Genomic DNA, 18463 nt, shown 5'->3' on the forward strand with positions numbered 1-18463 from the left:
TCAGGGACTACCAGTAATTAACCTAGTTAACGACAAGCCAACATCCCTGAAGTGTTTTCCACTTAATTCTATCAAACCCGTCCAGTGTCAATTACCTTTTTTATTCAAAAAGCTACAATATCCCCTCACGGAATCCAATCCAGCCTCAAAATTCTTCAGAAGCCAATTTGTAAAGCAATAAATTTTCCCTCTTTGGCTTTTAAAGAAGCTTCGGGAATTTTCGGGCTTCTTCGGAAAGCTTCCGAGTCTCGGGAGCTTCGGCCTTTTTCGGGTCCGTCCGGAAAAAAAAAAAAAGTGGGGTGGGAGGGAGGACCCGAGACGCCGCTCCGCCAATGGGAGCGCAGCGCACTCTTGGAAGCAACGGTCACGAGGGACGTCTTCCTCCGAGAGCGGGAGAGAAAATAGTCCCGGCGCCTCGGCTTAGAAAACGAGCCGTGTCACGTGGGCCAGAGCGCGGAGTGATCCTTCCGGGTGAGGCGGCTTTTCAACGGTTGGAGGGAAGAGCCAGCGCTGTTTAAAAAAAAAAAAAAAAAAAAAAACTATTCCTTTTTTTTTTTATTTGAAGCTTTCTTTGGTTAGTGCTTGTTTGAATTTAATTTTATTTTGTTAAAAGTCTGCTGCAGTATCCCTCTCTTTATTCCTTGGCTGGTGCTTGCTTTTAAGGACCCAGTTTTTACTATTTTATTCATAATAGTAAATTGACTTAAGAATGGGTGCCATGAATGTGGATATATCAGGAATTAATTGCTCATGTTTAATGAAGTTGCAAGGCTGGTGGAGATATATTTTCTAATGTGCTTATGTTATAATTAAAAAAGGTTGCTAGACTTATTTCCCCATAAAATGCCTTCAATTAAGCTGAACTTAATTTTAAAAAAGGGTAAAATGTGTGCAGCTTGGGTGTGCAAAATAAAGTGGAGAAAAAAACGATAAAAAACTTGCAAATGAATATTAGTGTTTTCAAGACTATGTTTCTACTTATTAAAAATAATCTCATAACAGGAAAAAAATGAAAAAAGATTAGTCAATGAGCAAAGAGCTTATAACTCTCCTAAAATATAAAATTCATTAGTTTGTTAGTTAATGGGTCATTAATGAGTTGATATCTTAATCTAGTGTTTTAAGACTCTTTGTTAACAATAGCCTTATTAAAAAAAAATAAGTAAATGAACAAACGGTTTACAATGATACTAAAATCTAAAATTCATTAGTTCATTGTGTAATTCAATGGGTCATTAATGACTGAGTTAATATTTTAATTATTCTAGTGTTTTCAAGACTTTCTATAGTCTTTAACATTATGTCATTAATGAATGGCTTAAATGAATCAAACTAGGTTTATTAAATGTATCAAACTAGGTTCATCCACAACAATCTTAAAGTCAGGTATATATCTTTGTAAAAGAGGTGAGAAAAGTGGGAACCCCCCCCCCAAATTATGAATTATTGGGAAGAATGCTATAAGCTACTAGTGGTAGTTGTTCCTACTTACTAACAACTGTTATCCTCTTTGGAGAGGTTAACATTGTTAATTCTTTTGTGTATATTTTTGAAAACAGACTTTGTTTACCTGTGAAGAATTTAAAGTATCTTTATAAGGATAGATCTTCCTCCCACTGAGATAAATAAGACTTAATCATGGGGTATATCATAAGACCAGTGGAAAGCATTGTTTAAAAAATAGATGAGCTATTCTAGTTGTTTGGAAATGAGGGGAATTGTTCAAAATAAGGAAGAATATTGGTTGGAGTGTTCCAGTATTTTGTTTCTGTGTGTCTCTGATCCATATTAGAATTGCCGTATCTGGTATTCCCGTTCAACTGGGACTGTTCCCTATTTATTTGCTACCCTTTAGGGATGTCTGGATTGATGTCCCCAGATTGGTTCACATCAAATCAAACATCTGAGACTAGCATAAATATATGCTGCAGATCGAATCCAGCTTGAACCATGGGAGTCCTCTCCTAGGGGTTTTGCAGCTTCAAAAATCCACCTTGGGATTTTAGTTTGCATAAAACCTACTTTGGACCTTGCTGGGTCAATTCTGAAATCCCGGAGATTATTTGGGGCTTGCAGTTAACAATCATAAGCCAGCATGTGCCTCAAATCCTGGCTTCTACTTCTGTGCTAAGAGGAACATCTTTGAGGTCACCTTAGCATTTTCTAAACATGGGGAAGATTCCCCTGATGTATATTTAATCGCATTGCCGGAAAAGATGTACTGGAAACGGGTTCAGTTTAAAGCAGGCTGTATTTTTTTTTTTTTCCTCCCTGGAAATGTGAAAAAAGAATGAAAGTCACGTGTTTGTCTGCTGTTACAGCTCGTGCAGTGAGACAATGACTGGGAGAGCAAGAGCAAGGTCTCGGGCAAGGGGGCGAGCCCGTGGCCAGGAAGCATCTACAGTGGGAGCAGCTCCTGTAAGTTTAAAAAAAAATGAGGAAATTTAAAAAAAACCCTATCTCTTGGGCGACAGGATGGGGCTGCTGGCACTCTTCCAATCACCGTACTACATATCCAAGAAGCCCCAGCTAGCCTGTTCGGTGGAATGATGAGTATTGTGCTTCTGGTTTGGGAGGGTCTCCCTGTGGCCTGAGGTTTACCACAACGCGGTTTGTCTTTCAACGTTGAGCAGCCCCCTTTTAAACCAGCATTGCCTCTTCCAGGTTCCTGCGCCTGGATACAGCCAAATAACTCCCCAGCTGCCTCCGGCCCATCAAATTGAAGCAGGAAATGGGGCCCAGGCTAGGATTGGCCAGCCAAAAGGAGCCCCGCTTTTGAAATCGGAAGGTAGGATTGGTGTCTCAAATGCAGGTATCCCTTCCATATTCCTGGAGTTGAATTTGCACTGCTGAAGTAGAAATATGGTGGAGGTGCAGCTGTTTCTTTGATCTGCTGCGCAAGGTGCTGTATATATTCAATACTGGAGTCTTAGCCACGATGCACTGCCTACTTTGGTAATGAAACATCTGCAGGAAAACAGCCAAAGAGCCCAAGTTGTTGTTGTTGTCGTCCTCCTCCTCCTCCTCCTCTCTGCTGATCCCACTCCCTTCTAGCATTGATGATATTACCTAGTTGGGTAATGAAACATCTTGAAGAAAGCCCATCAAATTCAGCACCAAGGACCCCGCAGTTCAGCCCTGAGCTACAAAGATTCTCTCAATCTTAGCACACTTTAAAAAAAAAAACCCTAATCTGGTAGGAGTTGCATACCTCCTTTCAGTGGTGATAATCTTATAAATGATTTGTGAACTTCTTTATTAATGCCTCCCTATAAAAAAGCAGCTGTGGGACTGACCTAACCAACCATGGAATTGATATGGTGCTTTCTCTCTGGAGTGCTAAGTGGCAAGTCTTATGATCCAGTTGTTGAGGGCTTCTTCTGTGTCATCCCCAGTGGGTCACTTTAGATCAGGGGTCTTCAAACTTGGCCCTTTTATGACTTGTGGAGTTCCACTCCCAGAATTCCTCGACCAGCGTGCCTGGCTGAGGAATTCTGGGAGTTGAAGTCCACAAGTCATAAAAGGGCCAAGTTGGAAGACCCCTGATTTAGATCTTCTTTAGCAACAACAGCTCACTTGCCTGATAGAGTTCGGGATGCAGGTTGTCCAGAGTTAAGCACAAATGCAGATTATGACTGATTATTTTTTCCCCTCTACTTTACAGAATTTCAGATTTCAACAGGCTTTCAAGAAATGAGCTTGGGAGAACGAGGTGGGCGCCGCAGAGACTACCATGACCTTGGTGTGAACACCCGTTACTTAATGGAGCACGTTAGAGAATCCAAAACAGGTACTGTAGGGGATTCTTAGGAAAACTTCCCATGTTTTTCTTGAGGTGCCTTTTCTGTCATGCTTGAGGCATTTTATTTGGGGAGAAGCATCCTTCCAGCCCCTTCCAGTTGTAACAACATCCAAGAATGTGTTAATCCTCCGTGAGGAAACGCAGCTTTCCCACCCTTAGCAGTTGATGTGGTGCTAGTGCTCTTACTGTTAACGGTTTGAATGTATGGCAGTCCGTGGCCGAGCTGTTGAAAATGCTGGTTTAATAAATCCTTGTTAAAGAATGGTTGCTGGAATTGGGCATGTCTAGTTTAATGAAAAGGAAAGGAATAGAAATAGGAATAGAATAGAACAGAATACAATAGAAGAATAGAATAGAATAGAATAGAATAGAATAGAATAGAATAGAATAGAATAGAATAGAATAGAGCTGGAAGGGATCTTGGAGGTCTTCTAGTCCAGCCCCAGGAATAACAGGATAGCAGTCTTCCAATATCTCAGGGCTTGCCACAAAGAAGAGGGGGTCAACCCATTCTCCAAAGCACCAGAAGGCAGGACAAGAAGCAACAGATGGAAACTAATCAAAGAGAGAAGCAACCTAGAACTAAGGAGAAACTTCCGGACAGTGAGAACAATTAACCAGTGGAATATCTTCCCTCCAGAAGTTGTGAATGCTCCAACTCTGGAGGTTTTTAAGAAGAGATTGGACAGCCATTTGTCTGAAATGATACAGGGTTTCCTTTCTGAGCAGGGGGCTGGACTAGAAGACCTCCAAGGTTCCTTCCAACTCTCTGATTCTGTTTTGTTAATAAATGGCTGACAGAGACGGATACCTTTCCACAGGTGTGTCGGGGAATGTGATCCGATTAAGCGCTAACCACTTCCGGCTGACTTCTCGTCCACAATGGGCTTTATACCAGTACCACATTGACTACAACCCACAGATGGAAGCCCGCCGTCTTCGGGCAGCCTTGCTGTTCCAACATGAGAACATGATTGGCAAGACACATGCTTTCGATGGGTCCATTTTGTTCTTACCAAAGAAGTTGGAAAATAAGGTATGGGCAATATTCTGTTGTAGTCCAAATAGTTCAGATACAGCCTCTTTATTGGCTGTGGCAATTTGGAATTATGGATATTGAGTCTTTGAGATTGAGCAATAGCCCTTGGACTTATGTGCCGCTTCACAGCGCTTTCCAGCCCTCTCTAAGCTGTTTACAGAGCCAGCCTCTTCCCCCCCCCCCCAACAATCTGGGTCCTCATTTTACCAACCTCAGAAGGATGGAAGGCTGAGTCAACCTTGAGCCGGTCAAGATCGAACTGCTGGCAGTGGGCAGAGTTAGCCCACAATACTGCATTTTAGCCACTGGGCCACCAGGGTTGTGATGGCATTGAGGATGGTAACTGCAGATAGAATGAGAAGCATTTAGAAATTAGGACGTAGTCTTGTCCATTTTTTTGATTCTAGTCAGTTTTCTTAAGGCTTCTGGAGGGTTAAAATCATCCCCGCCTAAAAAAAATAACTATTGGTTATTCTCTTAGGTAACGGAAGTGTTAAGCCAGACACGGCAGGGGGAGGCTGTGAAGATCACCATCACTTTAACCAATGAGCTTCCATCAACTTCGCCAACTTGCCTACAGTTCTACAATATTATATTTAGAAGGTTAGCCTTTACTTCATAAGCATTTGATGGCTTTTTTTTTCTTTTTTCTTTTGAGAGCTGGGATTACTAGAATCTGTGCATAAGAGAGCCAGGATTATTATTATTATTTTTTTAAAGTGCATGAGGAATCGGTTACATTTCTGCTAGACAATTTGTAGAATTCATTAATGTGGGGCAGGGTCTGCAAACATTTTGGTTTTCACTATTTTTATTTTTTGGGGGGAGGTTGGAGCTTAATTCAAGTTGTCCCAGTTGATCCAGACAAGCTTTTTTAGTCTGACACATTTTCTCTAATGCTGCTGTCGTGCACCATCCTGGTGAATTGGAGGGTTTTTGTGATGGGCATGGAACTTGTTGATCGATCACCTGAAATGAGCAGCTGAGCTCAAATTTGGGTGTGACTTCTCCAATTGTAATTCAGAGGATTCCTTCCCCGTGGTAGAGGAGAAGAAAATAAAGCCATCCTCCGTTGCCAAAATCAGACTTATTTCCTGCTAAGAGCCCCCTGTGTGATCTTACTTTGCCATTTCTGCTTTGTCTCAGATTGTTGAAAATAATGAACTTGCAGCAGATTGGGCGAAATTACTACAACCCAAGTGACCCAATCAGTATTCCTAAGCACAGGTAACAAAACTGAAAACGCCTTTATGAGCCCAGTCCCTTATTTCTTTTGGAAACTTCTAGATACATTCTGCCTCGCCTAACAAAGAGTAGGGTTCGTTTCTGCCTTAGATGATGATTCTGATGCCTGCAGCATTTTTGGTATTTAAAAGGTCTGGGATTACAAAACCCCGAGTAAGCTGATTTTCCTTAGTGAGACTTGAAACAATCACCTTTAAGGGGACGAGCCTCACCCGCGGACGTCGGTCTGGAAAGCCAGCCGACCGCCAACTTAAAAGGGAGTTCTGCCTTGGACTCGCAGACAGTTGTGTGGCAGGATTTATTTCCGACAGGACGGGAGTTTGCTGTTGGTTTCAAAGACAGCCAGGTGGTTGTCGAGAGGCTACTCTAAATTTCTGCCCTCTCCCCGACAGGCTGATGATCTGGCCCGGCTTCACCACTTCCATCCTGCAGTACGAGACCAGCATCATGCTTTGCACAGACGTGAGCCACAAGGTCCTCCGAAGCGAGACTGTCCTGGATTTCATGTACACCTTGTACGAACAAGTCGAAGAAGAGCGGTTCCGGGAAATCTGCACCAAGGAACTCATCGGTGTGATTGTCCTTACCAGGTAAACTCGATTCATTTTTGACTTGAATGGTGTAGAGCAGGGGTCCCCAACCTCTGATCCGTGGACCGGTACAGGGCCACGGCATGCCAGCAACTGGCCCACACAAACAAGGAAAGCCCCACCCACAAGATGCAGGCAGCACACAAAACCACGCACCCTCTCCGGTCCGTGGAAAAACCTCTCCACGGAACCGGTCCCTGGTGCCCAAAAGGTTGGGGGCCTCTGGTGTAGATCAAAACCTTTTGCTTTCCCAGTTCTCGACTTAACGACCACAATGGTAAAGGGGAGGGAAATCAGTGTTGATCACTGAGTGAGTCTTTCCTGATTTTGCCCTCTCTTTGGCCACGACGGTTCAGGCAGTCCCTGCAGGTTGTTAAGTGAGTCACACGGTCTTTACGCAAATCTAGCCTTCCCCACCAACTTGGCTGGTTGGAAGCCGGTTGAGAAGGTCACCAGGGGGGACGGCGCGACCCCGGGGGGTGGGTGGGTGGGTGAGGCTGCAAGCAGAGCTGTCAAGAAATTCAGACTGAGACTTAAGGTGATTGGGAATGACGAAGCTTTCCAACCTTGGCCCAGGTATAACAACAAAACATACCGGGTCGACGACATTGATTGGGAGTCGAACCCTCGAAATTCCTTCAAAAAATCGGACGGAACCGAGATCAGCTTTGTGGACTACTACAAGATGGTACGGAGAGGCTGAGGTTTGGGTGGGAATGAAAAGGACCTGGTTGTGGGGGTTCCCCCTCCCCTCTTTAAGTGGGCCAGATGCCTAGTGTGTAATGCTAAGGCTAGCTTTTGCTCAGTCAAAGGCATTGATCAGCCCATTCATGATTTGAATGCGTAATTCGAAGCGGCCTGTGGGGAGTTTGAAATGTTAAATGGCTTGGCAAACCTCTCCATGACCCGTTATACCAGTGGTTCTCAACCTTTTTAATGCCGTGACCCCCAACCGGTCGTAAGTCGAGGACTACTCAACTATTCGTAAGTCGAGGACTACTCAACTGGTGCAGCACCGTTTGCAGAATGGGACTTTTGGCGGGCGCAGCAGGGCAGAGACAGCCTGGACAATTCCTATTGGCTTTTGAAAGCCAATAGAATTAGACTCTATTCAAGAGAGTCTATTCTATTGGCTTTCAAAAGCCAACAGAATAAAAGGGAGGAGCACAGCTAAGGAAAAGGGGGGAAAAATGGCGGACTGCATTGTTGGGCGACCCCCGTGAAATGGTCATTCGACCCAAATGGGGTCCCGACCCCCAGGTTGAGAACCGCTGCGTTATACAGTTGTTGAAACTGAATTTCGAGGCTTAAGCCTGGAGCCACCAAAAAAAAATGCTTTAAAAGCATAGTTGCTCCTCCAACTCTCTCCCCCCCCCTTCCCCCCAAAAAAACCTTGCCATGCGACCTCATTGAAAAGGGGTCCCAGAATGGGAAAGAGGGACCTTGGCTCAATTGGGTCTGGGCGAGGCGCAGAGTCGGCCTTCCTTTCCCAAAGCGAATTTTTCTTTGCAATTTACAAAAAAAACCCCGCTTTTCTCTCTCACAAAGCTGCTTCTGCCTAGGTCAGTGGTTCTCAACCTGTGGGTCGGGACCCCATTTGGGGTCGAACGACCATTTCATGGGGGTCGCCAAACCACACTGTCCACCATTTTTTCCCTTTTCCCCAGCTGTCCTACTCCCTCTTATTGGTGGCCACACCCACTTGGGGGTCACCACAACATGGGGAACTGTATTATGGGGTCATGGCATTAGAAAGGTTGAGAACCACTGGCCTAGGTAGTTTTAAGATTTGCAACAGGAAGCCTCTTTCTACCTTCTAAATTTCTCTGCTTTTTAAAACAGCAATACACTCAAGAAATCACCGACCTGAGCCAGCCTGTTTTGATTAGCCAACCCAAGAGGACCAGAGGTCCATCCGGTGCCTTGGCGGGACCAGTGATACTCATCCCTGAGCTCTGCTACCTTACAGGTCTGATCGTTCCGAAAACGGCCTTTCTACGCCGATAGTGGGCCCTTAATCGACGGAATGGCTTGCCTCCCGGCGTGGTGGCGCTCCATTGCTGGAGGCTTTTCCAGAAAAGTTGGCACAATGTCTGGGATGGCATAAGGTGGGGGACTTGAAGGCTGGTCGTTCCACTAATTAATTGTTCTCACTGTCAGGAAATTCCTCCTTCGTTCCAGGTTGCTTCTGTCCTTGGTTAGTTTCCATCCGTGGCTTCTTGTCCTGCCTTCAGGCGCTTTGGAGAAGAGGTTGACTCCCTCTTCTAACTGGGAGTGCCCTAAAGGAGAGGAGGGTCAACCTATTCAAAGCACCAGAAGGCAGGACAAGACTCAATGGATGAAAACTAATCAAGGAGAGAAATAATCTAGAATTAAGGTGGAATTTCCTGAGAGTGAGAACAATTAACCAGTGGAACAAGCTGCCTCCAGAAGCGGTGAATGCTCCAACACTGGAAGTTTTTAAGAAGAGAGTGGACAACATTTTGTCTGGAATGGTATAGGTTTCTTGCTTGAGCAAGGGGTTGGACTAGAAGACCTCCAAGGTCCCTTCCAACTCTATTATTATTATTATCATCATCCCTATGGTCCCTTTCAGCCCTAGGATTCTATGATTCACCTTCCTATTTGGAAATGAGGCAGTTTCTTTTTATCTAACATAACACCGAGAGTTATCTAATGAAAACGATCATTATATCTCCGGCTGCTGCCGCCTTGACAATTATAAAAAGGGGAATGTTTTAACTTTTAGAATAATTCTTTTGGGGGGGGGGATAATAAATGAGGTGGGTCTGAGTGCTGGTGACAGAAATTGATTTTATTGTATGTTTCTCTCCTCCCCCCCCCACTCCCTCCGGGCGTTTTACTTTTTTCCTCTTTATAGGCCTGACTAACAAGATGCGAAGCGATTTTAACGTCATGAAAGACCTGTCTGTTCACACGAGGCTTGCACCAGAACAAAGGATGCGCGAAGTGGGACGGCTCATCAATTACATTAATAAGTAGGTTGCCAGAATCTCTCCCCCCCCTCCCCCCTCCAAATCTGAAAGGGAAGGAATCAGATGGGAAAAGGTACCATAAATGGAGAGTCTTCATGGTGCTGGAGAAGACTCCTGCGAGTCCCCTGGACTGCAAGGCGTTCAAACCGGTCAGTCCTGGAGGAGATCAACCCCGACTGCTCTTTAGAAGGCCAGATCCTGAAGTTGAAACTCAAGTACTTTGGCCACCTAATGAGAAGGAAGGACTCATGGAGAAGGGCCTAATGCTGGGAAAGATGGAGGGCAAGAGAAGAAGGGGACGACAGAGAAGGAGGTGGCTGGATGGAGTCCCTGAAGCAGGAGACGTGAGCTTCAATGGACTCCAGAAGATGGTAGAGGACAGGAAGACCTGGAGGAACGTTGTCCATGGGGTCACGATGGGTCGGACACGACTTTGCAACTAACAACAATAAAGGTCCCTTCCAATCCTACGATTCTATGTCCCTCGGCTTGCATTTTCTCAAAGATAACCAATAAAGGTTATCTTATCTCTAATAGGAAAGATGGAGGGCAAGAGAAGAAGGGGACGACAGAGAATAAGGTGGCCAGATGGAGTCCCTTAAGCAGTAGGCGTGAGCTTCAATGGACTCCAGAAGATGGTAGAGGACAGGAAGCCCTGGAGGAACGTTGCAAAGTCGGACACGACTTTGCAATTAACAACAACTGTATGAATAAACAGCCATGTCCTGCAGGGGAGTCCAACTTGAGCAACTTGTAAGATTTGTGGACTTCAACTTCTGGGAGTTGAAGTTTCCAGGCTGCCCACGTTGGACACCCCTGATCTACCAGCTCCATTTTTATTTTTATTTATTTATTTTTTTGCAGAGATGACAACGTTCAGAAAGAGCTACGGGACTGGGGGCTCAGCTTTGAATCTAAACTGCTTTCCTTTCCGGGGCGAGTGGTCCAATCCGAAAAAATCCGTCAGGGTGGGAAAGCGGTAAGTAACTTCCTTTCTCAAGCGCATTAAAACAACCCCCACCACCACCCCAAAAATACAAGCAGGTTAAACTTGACAGATTTTTAAAAAAGAGAGAGAGATTTTGCCAGTGCCCGTTCCTAAGTGCTGAACTCGGATTGCTTCCTTTCAGTTTGACTACAACCCGCATCTGGCCGACTGGTCCAGGGAAACGAGGGGCGCCACCCTCACCAGTGTGAAACCTCTGGAAAACTGGCTGCTGATCTACACCCGCCGAAATTACGACGCTGCTAACGTCCTGGTCCAAAATCTTTTCAAAGTCACCCCCGCCATGGGCATAAGAATGAGCAAAGCCATCATGTAAGTAACCCGCCCAGTCCCGGGTTCTGCGCCAGAAGTCGGCAGAGGGGCTTCTGAATTGAAAACCCGATGAGCCGAGGTGGCGCAGCAGTTAAGAGTGCAGTACTGCAGGCCGCTTTAGCTGACTGTGTTCGGCAGGTCAGCGGTTCAAATCTCACCGGCTCAAGGTTGACTCAGCCTTCCATCCTTCCGGGGTAGGTAAAATGAGGACCCAGATTGTTGGGGGCAATGTAAATATATATATATATATATACATTGCTTACTGGTGTACACCGCTTAGAGAGTGCTTGCACTTAAAGCGATATATAAGTCTCATAAATAAATAAACCCGCCAATTTAAACCGCGACTCGGTTTCTCCCTCTGGGAAATCCCCAGCTGAAGCTAGTTCTCGAAAAGGGAGGCCGTGTTTTGGAGGTTGGGGTCTGTAATTTGGCCTAGAGTAGCCAGGTTAGCAGCTCACCAAGAAAGAGAAGAAGCAGATATACAGGTAGTCCTCAACTTAACAACCATTCGTTTAATGGTCATTTGAAGCTACAGCTATATTCAGAAAAGCATCTGATAGCCAGTCCTCGCATTTATGACCGTTGCAGCAACCCCACGGTCATGTGATCAAAATTTGGGTGGCAGGCTCCCAGGAGCACCCTTTGAAGCCTTTCCAGCCAGTTTCCACCAATGGGGGGGGGAGGAAGCTAGATTCATTTAGTGACCCCAGCAAAACAGCGTTGTAAAATCAGGCAAGTCTCACTGAATGAGCACATCATTTAACGGCAGAAATTCTAGTCCCAACTGGAGGTCAAAAGTCAAGGATCTACCTGTACGGCATCGGTAGGCGCTAAATATTTCTACCAGTGTTTCTCAACCTGGGCCACTTTTTAAGATTTGTGGACTTCGTCTCCCAGAATTCCCCCGCCAGCCTACACGCCTTCAGGTTATCCAGGTTGAGAAAATGTCGATTTCTGCGGTGAGCGGTCAAAGAGATGGCCTTTCTTTGTAGGGTTGAAGTCGAGGACCGAACAGAGGCGTACCTGAGAACCTTGAAGCAAAAGATTACCTCCGATACTCAGATGGTATGGACAGTGTGATCCCATGAACTGGAATGCTATCGGGGTTTGTCTGGTCTCGTACCCAGGATTATCAGTTGAGTGCAGGATGTAGGGAACCACACATTGGCTCTGGTTCAAACCCTTGTGCGAGTGGTTAAACAACCCCCTGGAGCTTTGCTTCTAGGAATAAATGGGGCAGCAACCTTGGCAGATCCCACTTTTCTTACCAGTTGATATCTCGTGCCAAGATCAGGATTAAATACGATCTGTAAGATTCGGAGGGCACCCGTGAAGAGGGTTGGAAAATGGAGTAGGGGGTGAGTCCTCTAGAGGGCTGATGAACAGCCTCTGGAATCGGGACTTTGCTCTTTACTTAAATGCTAATAGGATGACATTCTCTAACTCAGGGGTAGGCAACCTTGGCTCTTTTATGAGTTGCGGATTTCAACTCCCAGAATTCCTGAGCCAGCATGAGGGAAACTTTGGCCCCTTCATGACTCGTGGACTTCAACTCCCAGAATTCCCGAGCCAGCATGAGGGAACTATGGCCCCCTCATGACTCGTGGACTTCAACTCCCAGAATTCCTGAGCCAGCATGAGGGAACTATGGCCCCCTCATGACTCGTGGACTTCAACTCCCAGAATTCCCGAGCCAGCATGGCTCAGTTTGGAAACCTCTCCCTTTCCCCTCAGCGTGGCTGGCTCAGGAATTCTGGGAGTTGAAGTCCACGAGTCAGCAAAGAGCCAAGGTTGCCTACTCCTGCTCTAACTGGACCATCTGAATTGTCTTTGAAAGGATGGAAAGACAGGAGAGCAAGGGCCCTCAAGAGCACCCCAGAGTTACTTGTTTTAACACCACCGTGTAAAAGGTTAGGTAGCTCTGCTAGTGTAGCCCGCGACGGGATTCCCAGCAAGCTAGAACAGAGACGCTTGAGGTTTTCAGTAAAAACTGGGATGCATTGACTGTCTCCTCCTTCAAGGTGGTCTGCCTCCTGTCCAGCAACCGTAAAGACAAATACGACGCCATCAAGAAATACCTGTGTACCGATTGTCCCACTCCCAGCCAGTGTGTCCTGGCTCGCACCTTGAGCAAGCCGCAAACTGTCATGGCGATAGCCACCAAAATTGCCTTGCAGATGAACTGTAAAATGGGGGGCGAACTGTGGAGCGTTGAAATCCCAGTAAGTAGCTTTTTCACACATACACACACACACACCCTTCCAGCAGTGTTTAGCTTAGCAGCCCTGTAAGAAACCCACATGAAAGTTAAAATGTCACTTAGCTCGTTTCGGGATGTCTTTGTGGTTTTGCCCCAGTTCATTGACAAGTTGTGTTGACTTACTAATGAATTAATATCCCGCCTTTATTTTTTTTGCAAATAACTCAAGGTGGCGAACACAACTTCCTCCGATTTTCCCCACAACAACAACCCTGTTGTTGGGCTGAGAGAGGGGGGTGGTGGCCCAAAGTCACCCAGCCGGCTTTCATGGCTAAGGCAGGACTAGAACTCACAGCCTGGTGCCTTAACCAGTAGATCAAACTGGCTCTCTAATAAAGAATAGCTCCCTTTTTCTTCCTCCAATATTCCAGATGAAACAACTAATGATTGTGGGAATCGACTGTTACCATGACATCTCGGCTGGACGGCGATCCGTGGCGGCCTTTGTTGCGAGTTTGAATCATGGAATGACCCGGTAGGATTGCTTTCAAGAGCTATATATGGTCCTTTAGGAGAACATACTGCGCATGCGACTCACACAAATGGCTGTGTTGCCATTCGGGCAGTCCTCAACTTAACTGTACAACTAATCATTTAATGACCCATCCGGAGTTACAACGGCCTAAGAGAGGGTGCTTGGCAAGTCTAAAGCACTTCCGGCTGTCGTAAAATGTCCAGCCTCCCGTCTTGCAATCCGCATGGCCCTCTTTGGGGCACTGGTTCACACGTATGACTGGTTGCAGCATCCTGTGGTCACGTGAACTGATTTGCAACAGTTTTTGCTGATTGCAGGAGAGTCTGGGATGATTCGTCACGGCCAGCTCACCAGGGCCGAATTGCTGCGGGACAGTATCAAAGAAATGGTGGAATAGAATAGAATCGTTAAAGATGCGAAAGGAGGGACAGAGTGAAGTGGGCATATCGGACTTAGGATTAGGTGATTCGGACGTAACGACCACATTATTTGCTCAATGACCACACATAGGTGCTTCAACGTACGGCCAAAATTCTGGTCCCAATTTTGGTTGTAAGTCCTGGGCAGAAGGGCAGGAGGTCTCTGGGGCTCTGAGCCTTTTTGTCTTCCCTTGGCAGTTGGTATTCACGCTGCGTGCTTCAAGATCGCGGGCAAGAAATTGTGGATGGACTCAAAGTGTGCCTCCAAGGTAAAAATAACCACGACAATGTGCCAACGCTACGTCTAAAGAAAGGACAGTTCTATATTTGAGACATGACAGTCTTGATAAAAACTGGCTTTTGGGGGGTCTAGGAAGAGTAAGGCTGAGCTATTCCTGTGAGTAGGGGACCTGGTTTAATTCTTGTAAATTTCTGCCTCGTCTTTCTTTAGCGGCACTCCGGACTTGGTATTCCTACAACGAACACATGCCCACTCGTATCATTGTGTATCGCGACGGTGTCGGGGACGGTCAGTTAAAAACCTTGGTGAGCTATGAAATCCCACAGTTTTTGGAGTGCTTGAAAACAGTTGGGGCTGACTATCGGTAAGTTGCGTGCTTAACAAAGTTGCCAGGGAGGAAGAGGGCTTGATTGGGTAGACAGCCATACTCCAAAGTGCAGTTTGTTTCAACCTCATAAGACGCTTTGTAAATTTGTATGGCTGCAATTCCTTGGAGAAAGAAGATTGCTAGAATAAATGTGGTTTGGGGGCCAGGGTTGGACTGTAAGGTATATAAGGCAGCAGAATGCAGGTGCTGTGAATGAAGAAGCCGTATCAAGCCTTATTTTTATTCCGTTGACAGAGTGGCTCACTTGGAAGTGACTTTGGGCAACATTAAGGACAGCCAAAGAAATAGAAATAATGAAAAAAAAATAACACAGAGATCACACGTAAAAAAAAATACCTTCATATAAATCTTTCTAGCCTACAAAAGTTGCTGATACCAGTATTTGTGACTCTGAGTATCACATTTGGTTTGTTTGCAAGGGCAATTTTACAGACAGATTTCCTTTGAATCATTGCCCATTTTAATTTTCCCAAAACAGCAGAGGATGGTCAGCTAAAAGAAAGGAAGTCACGTTGAATTTCTGTCCGTCTTTTGAGAAATGTTGAGCGCTTTAAGCAAACTAACCCTTTCTATGCAATCTTCTCAAGCCCCAAACTAACAGTGATAGTGGTAAAGAAGCGTGTGAACAGCAGATTCTTTGCTGAAATTGATGGGAAACTCCAGAATCCACCACCTGGCACAATTATTGACTTAGAAGTTACCCGACCAGAGTGGTAAGTTAACTATTAATTCAAGGGAACAATATATAGATGCTTAAAAACAGGAAGATTTCTATTCTTGGGGGCATTTTCCAATATCTAATAGGCTGCCCCAAAGAAGAGGGGGTCAACCTATTCTCCAAAGCACCTGAAGGCAGGACAAGAAGCAACGGATGGAAACTACTCAAGGAGAGAAGCAACCTAGAACTAAGGAGAAACTTCCTGACAGAACAGTTAATCAGTGGAAGGGCTTGCCTCCAGAAATTGTGGGTGCTCCAACACTGGAGGTTTTACCGAAGAGATTTGACAACCATTTGTCTGAAATGGTTTAGGGTCACCTGCTTGAGTAGGGAGTTGAGCTAGAAGACTGCCAAGGTCCTTGAGGAAGGAAGGATATGAGATTAAGGCTCTTAATTGCCTACTTGCCATTCTTCGAACCTGTTGTTTAGAACAATCTTGATTCTTTCTCCTCGTACCAAAGAGCATCAAGATAGGACAGTCTTTGAGTTTCTTTCTCACTCCTTCCTCCCTTCCAGGGTTAGGCTGATGTTCTCCAACAGCTATTGAATATCTTCGTTAAGCCTTTATAGAACTCTCCACCAGGCTTCATTGGGAGCTGATATTTTTCACGTGAGATAAGTCCAAACAGAAGGAGAAGAAAATAGGGGGGAGAGTTTGTCTCATATTTCCTTGTGAGACCCAGGAGGCAGAAAACAAAAGAAGACCAGGCTAGAACAAGATCACCTCCTTAGGGAAAAGTCCAGTGATGGTCAAAAAGTGTAGACATCAGGTGACAAATGTTGACATATGTCACCTGAACAAGTTGAACTAATAGGAAGTCTTTTACCTTACAATCTACCCAAGGACTTCCCATTAGCCACCCAAGGGACCTGTTCTGAGCGCAGAGTAGGCTGCTCCGAGACCATCACTGGATGAAGTTCTCCAGGCTTGAACATACCTCAAGACAGCTTTGATCTGATTCTCCTCTAGGTACGATTTCTTCATTGTGAGTCAGTCCGTGAAAAGCGGCACAGTTGCACCCACCCATTACAACGTCATCTACGACAGCAGTGCGCTGAAGCCGGACTACATGCAGAGGCTAACGTATAAGCTGTGTCACATGTACTACAATTGGCCGGTAAGTAGTAAGTTGCCCTTTGGTGGACCTTCCACGACTACTTAGCACTGACACCAGTTGAGCTGTAGGCTTTTGACTACTTCCTATTTCTTATCCCAGTCCTACCTCGTTCCCCAAAAGCTGAATATCCTGGACAGGGAGCAGGTTTTCTCTACAAGTTAAGATGGAAAGTGGGGGAAAATAAGTCCAGTGGTGGTTTTAGCCTCCTAGAAAATTCCCTAAAAGTTGGACTAAGTCAATAAAGTAATACAAAAACGTTAACAACAAAGTGGTTCCGTTTAGATATTGTCATGTTCTGCAGCTTGGGAATGTACATACCAAGGTCCCTTCCAAATTTACTATTATTATTACTTCTGCCGTTGTGGTAGGTGAACACACCTCCCATCAAGTTCAAAAGTTGTTTCTGATGATCCCCAACCCATTGACAGATTTCTTATTTTTTTTATTGTCTGTAGCCTCACCAGCTTTTCTGGGTTTGAATGAGATGAGTCACAGAATATCTCTTTGGAAAATCTTAAGTTATCTCCTGATCCTCTAGATAAAGTTATATTTTTAAAACTTCCATTTATTTATGACCGTTTGAACAATTAACCAGTGGAACTACCTGCCTCTAGAAGCCGTGAATGCTCCAACACTGGAGGTTTTTAAAAATCAGCCATTTGTCTGAAATGGTACTGTAGGGTTTCCTGCCTGAGCAGGGGGTTGGACCAGATGACCTCCAAGGTCCCTTCCAACTGGATTATTATTATTACTGTATCTAGATTGTCTCTTCTTGATGGATCTCTTCCCCTGTTGAATTCCTGTTCCGTTTTTTTCTCCTGCTTAAAAAGTTAAAAGAGGCGAAATTCCTTTGATTCCTAAAGTCAGGGACCTCTTCAGCCACTCTAGAAAGCATATCCTTAAAAAACGAATCCCTTCCTGATCCAGAGACTCCAAGTTGAGGTTTGCTGTATCCCAGAATACGGCCGTTCCCTTCACAGTGAGGCTGATGGGCTGTTCTGTGTCTCTTCCTTCCTTTGCAGGGAGTTATTCGGGTGCCTGCGCCCTGCCAGTATGCCCATAAGTTGGCTTTCCTCGTCGGGCAGAGTATCCACAGAGAGCCCAACTTAGCCCTTTCGGAGAAACTTTATTATCTGTGAGTCTTACTGGAGGAGACGGTATAATGGAATGGAAAGAGCATTTGGACCAGAGAGAGTTCTTTTGTTAGGGGGGGGGGGGAAATAAAGAAATGCCTTAAAACTCAACGGAGTAGATATTTGATGCTGTTGTATTGCACACATCAGTGATAACTATATCAGGATTATTATTATTATTATTATTATTATTATTATTATTATTATTATTATTATTATTACCATCATTGGTGCCTGTATGACTTAAGTTCAGTTTCTCGTCCAGATCAATTTTCACTGGAGCCTGTTCCCGTTTTGTTGCCCAAAGAGTGGTTTCCTCAGCAGCGTTAAGAATAAAGTTAATTTAATCTCAGTCAAGACTGTGTGTGGGAATCCGTTTTTTCCAAGGGTTGGCGCCCCGTAAGGTGTTTTGCTCAGGGAATAAGGAGGTAGTGAAGTAGACAAGCTGCCTTCTCAACAGCTGGGTCTCCTTTCCTTGCAAACACAACCCGGGGGAGTTTAGAGGCATCAGAATACACACCTTTTGATTCAGCCTTTCCCCCCAAAGATGCCGAAGTATAAGCAGCCATTCTCTTTGGGCTTATACAGGTCGCTCGGTGCAGTGGTGGCGAACCTATGGCACGGGTGCCAGAGGCGGCACTCGGAGCCCTCTCTGTGGGCACACGGGCCGTTGCCCCAGCCCCGCCTCCCCTGCAGCCCCTCCACACCAGCCTCCCCC

General features: G+C 45.4%; 1 protein-coding gene across 3 annotated transcripts; it reads left to right on the forward strand.

Annotated features, from left to right (window-relative positions):
- Positions 1-531: 531 nt before the first annotated feature.
- PIWIL1 (piwi like RNA-mediated gene silencing 1) lies at positions 532-18102 on the forward strand. 3 transcript variants are annotated; one of them, XM_039357362.1, is made up of 21 exons: positions 532-574; positions 2322-2418; positions 2665-2788; positions 3665-3790; positions 4624-4838; positions 5323-5444; positions 5988-6068; positions 6479-6676; positions 7253-7364; positions 8519-8645; positions 9558-9675; positions 10537-10651; positions 10803-10990; positions 11986-12058; positions 13015-13215; positions 13625-13728; positions 14346-14416; positions 14599-14752; positions 15364-15489; positions 16465-16612; positions 17635-18102. In XM_039357362.1, exons 2-21 carry the CDS (start codon positions 2338-2340, stop codon positions 17749-17751), a joined length of 2601 nt encoding a protein of 866 aa, XP_039213296.1. In that variant the 5' UTR covers positions 532-574; positions 2322-2337; the 3' UTR covers positions 17752-18102. The 3 variants fall into 3 exon arrangements, with proteins under 3 accessions (XP_039213296.1, XP_039213297.1, XP_039213295.1); XM_039357363.1 differs by lacking the exon at positions 532-574 and adding an exon at positions 616-818; XM_039357361.1 differs by lacking the exon at positions 532-574 and adding an exon at positions 616-794.
- The last annotated feature ends 361 nt before the right edge of the window (positions 18103-18463 follow it).

This window comes from Crotalus tigris, unplaced genomic scaffold (genome assembly GCF_016545835.1).
Source record: "Crotalus tigris isolate CLP2741 ecotype Arizona unplaced genomic scaffold, ASM1654583v1 scf7180000018891.247784533:1973344, whole genome shotgun sequence".
In the NCBI taxonomy this organism is placed as follows: domain Eukaryota; kingdom Metazoa; phylum Chordata; class Lepidosauria; order Squamata; family Viperidae; genus Crotalus; species Crotalus tigris.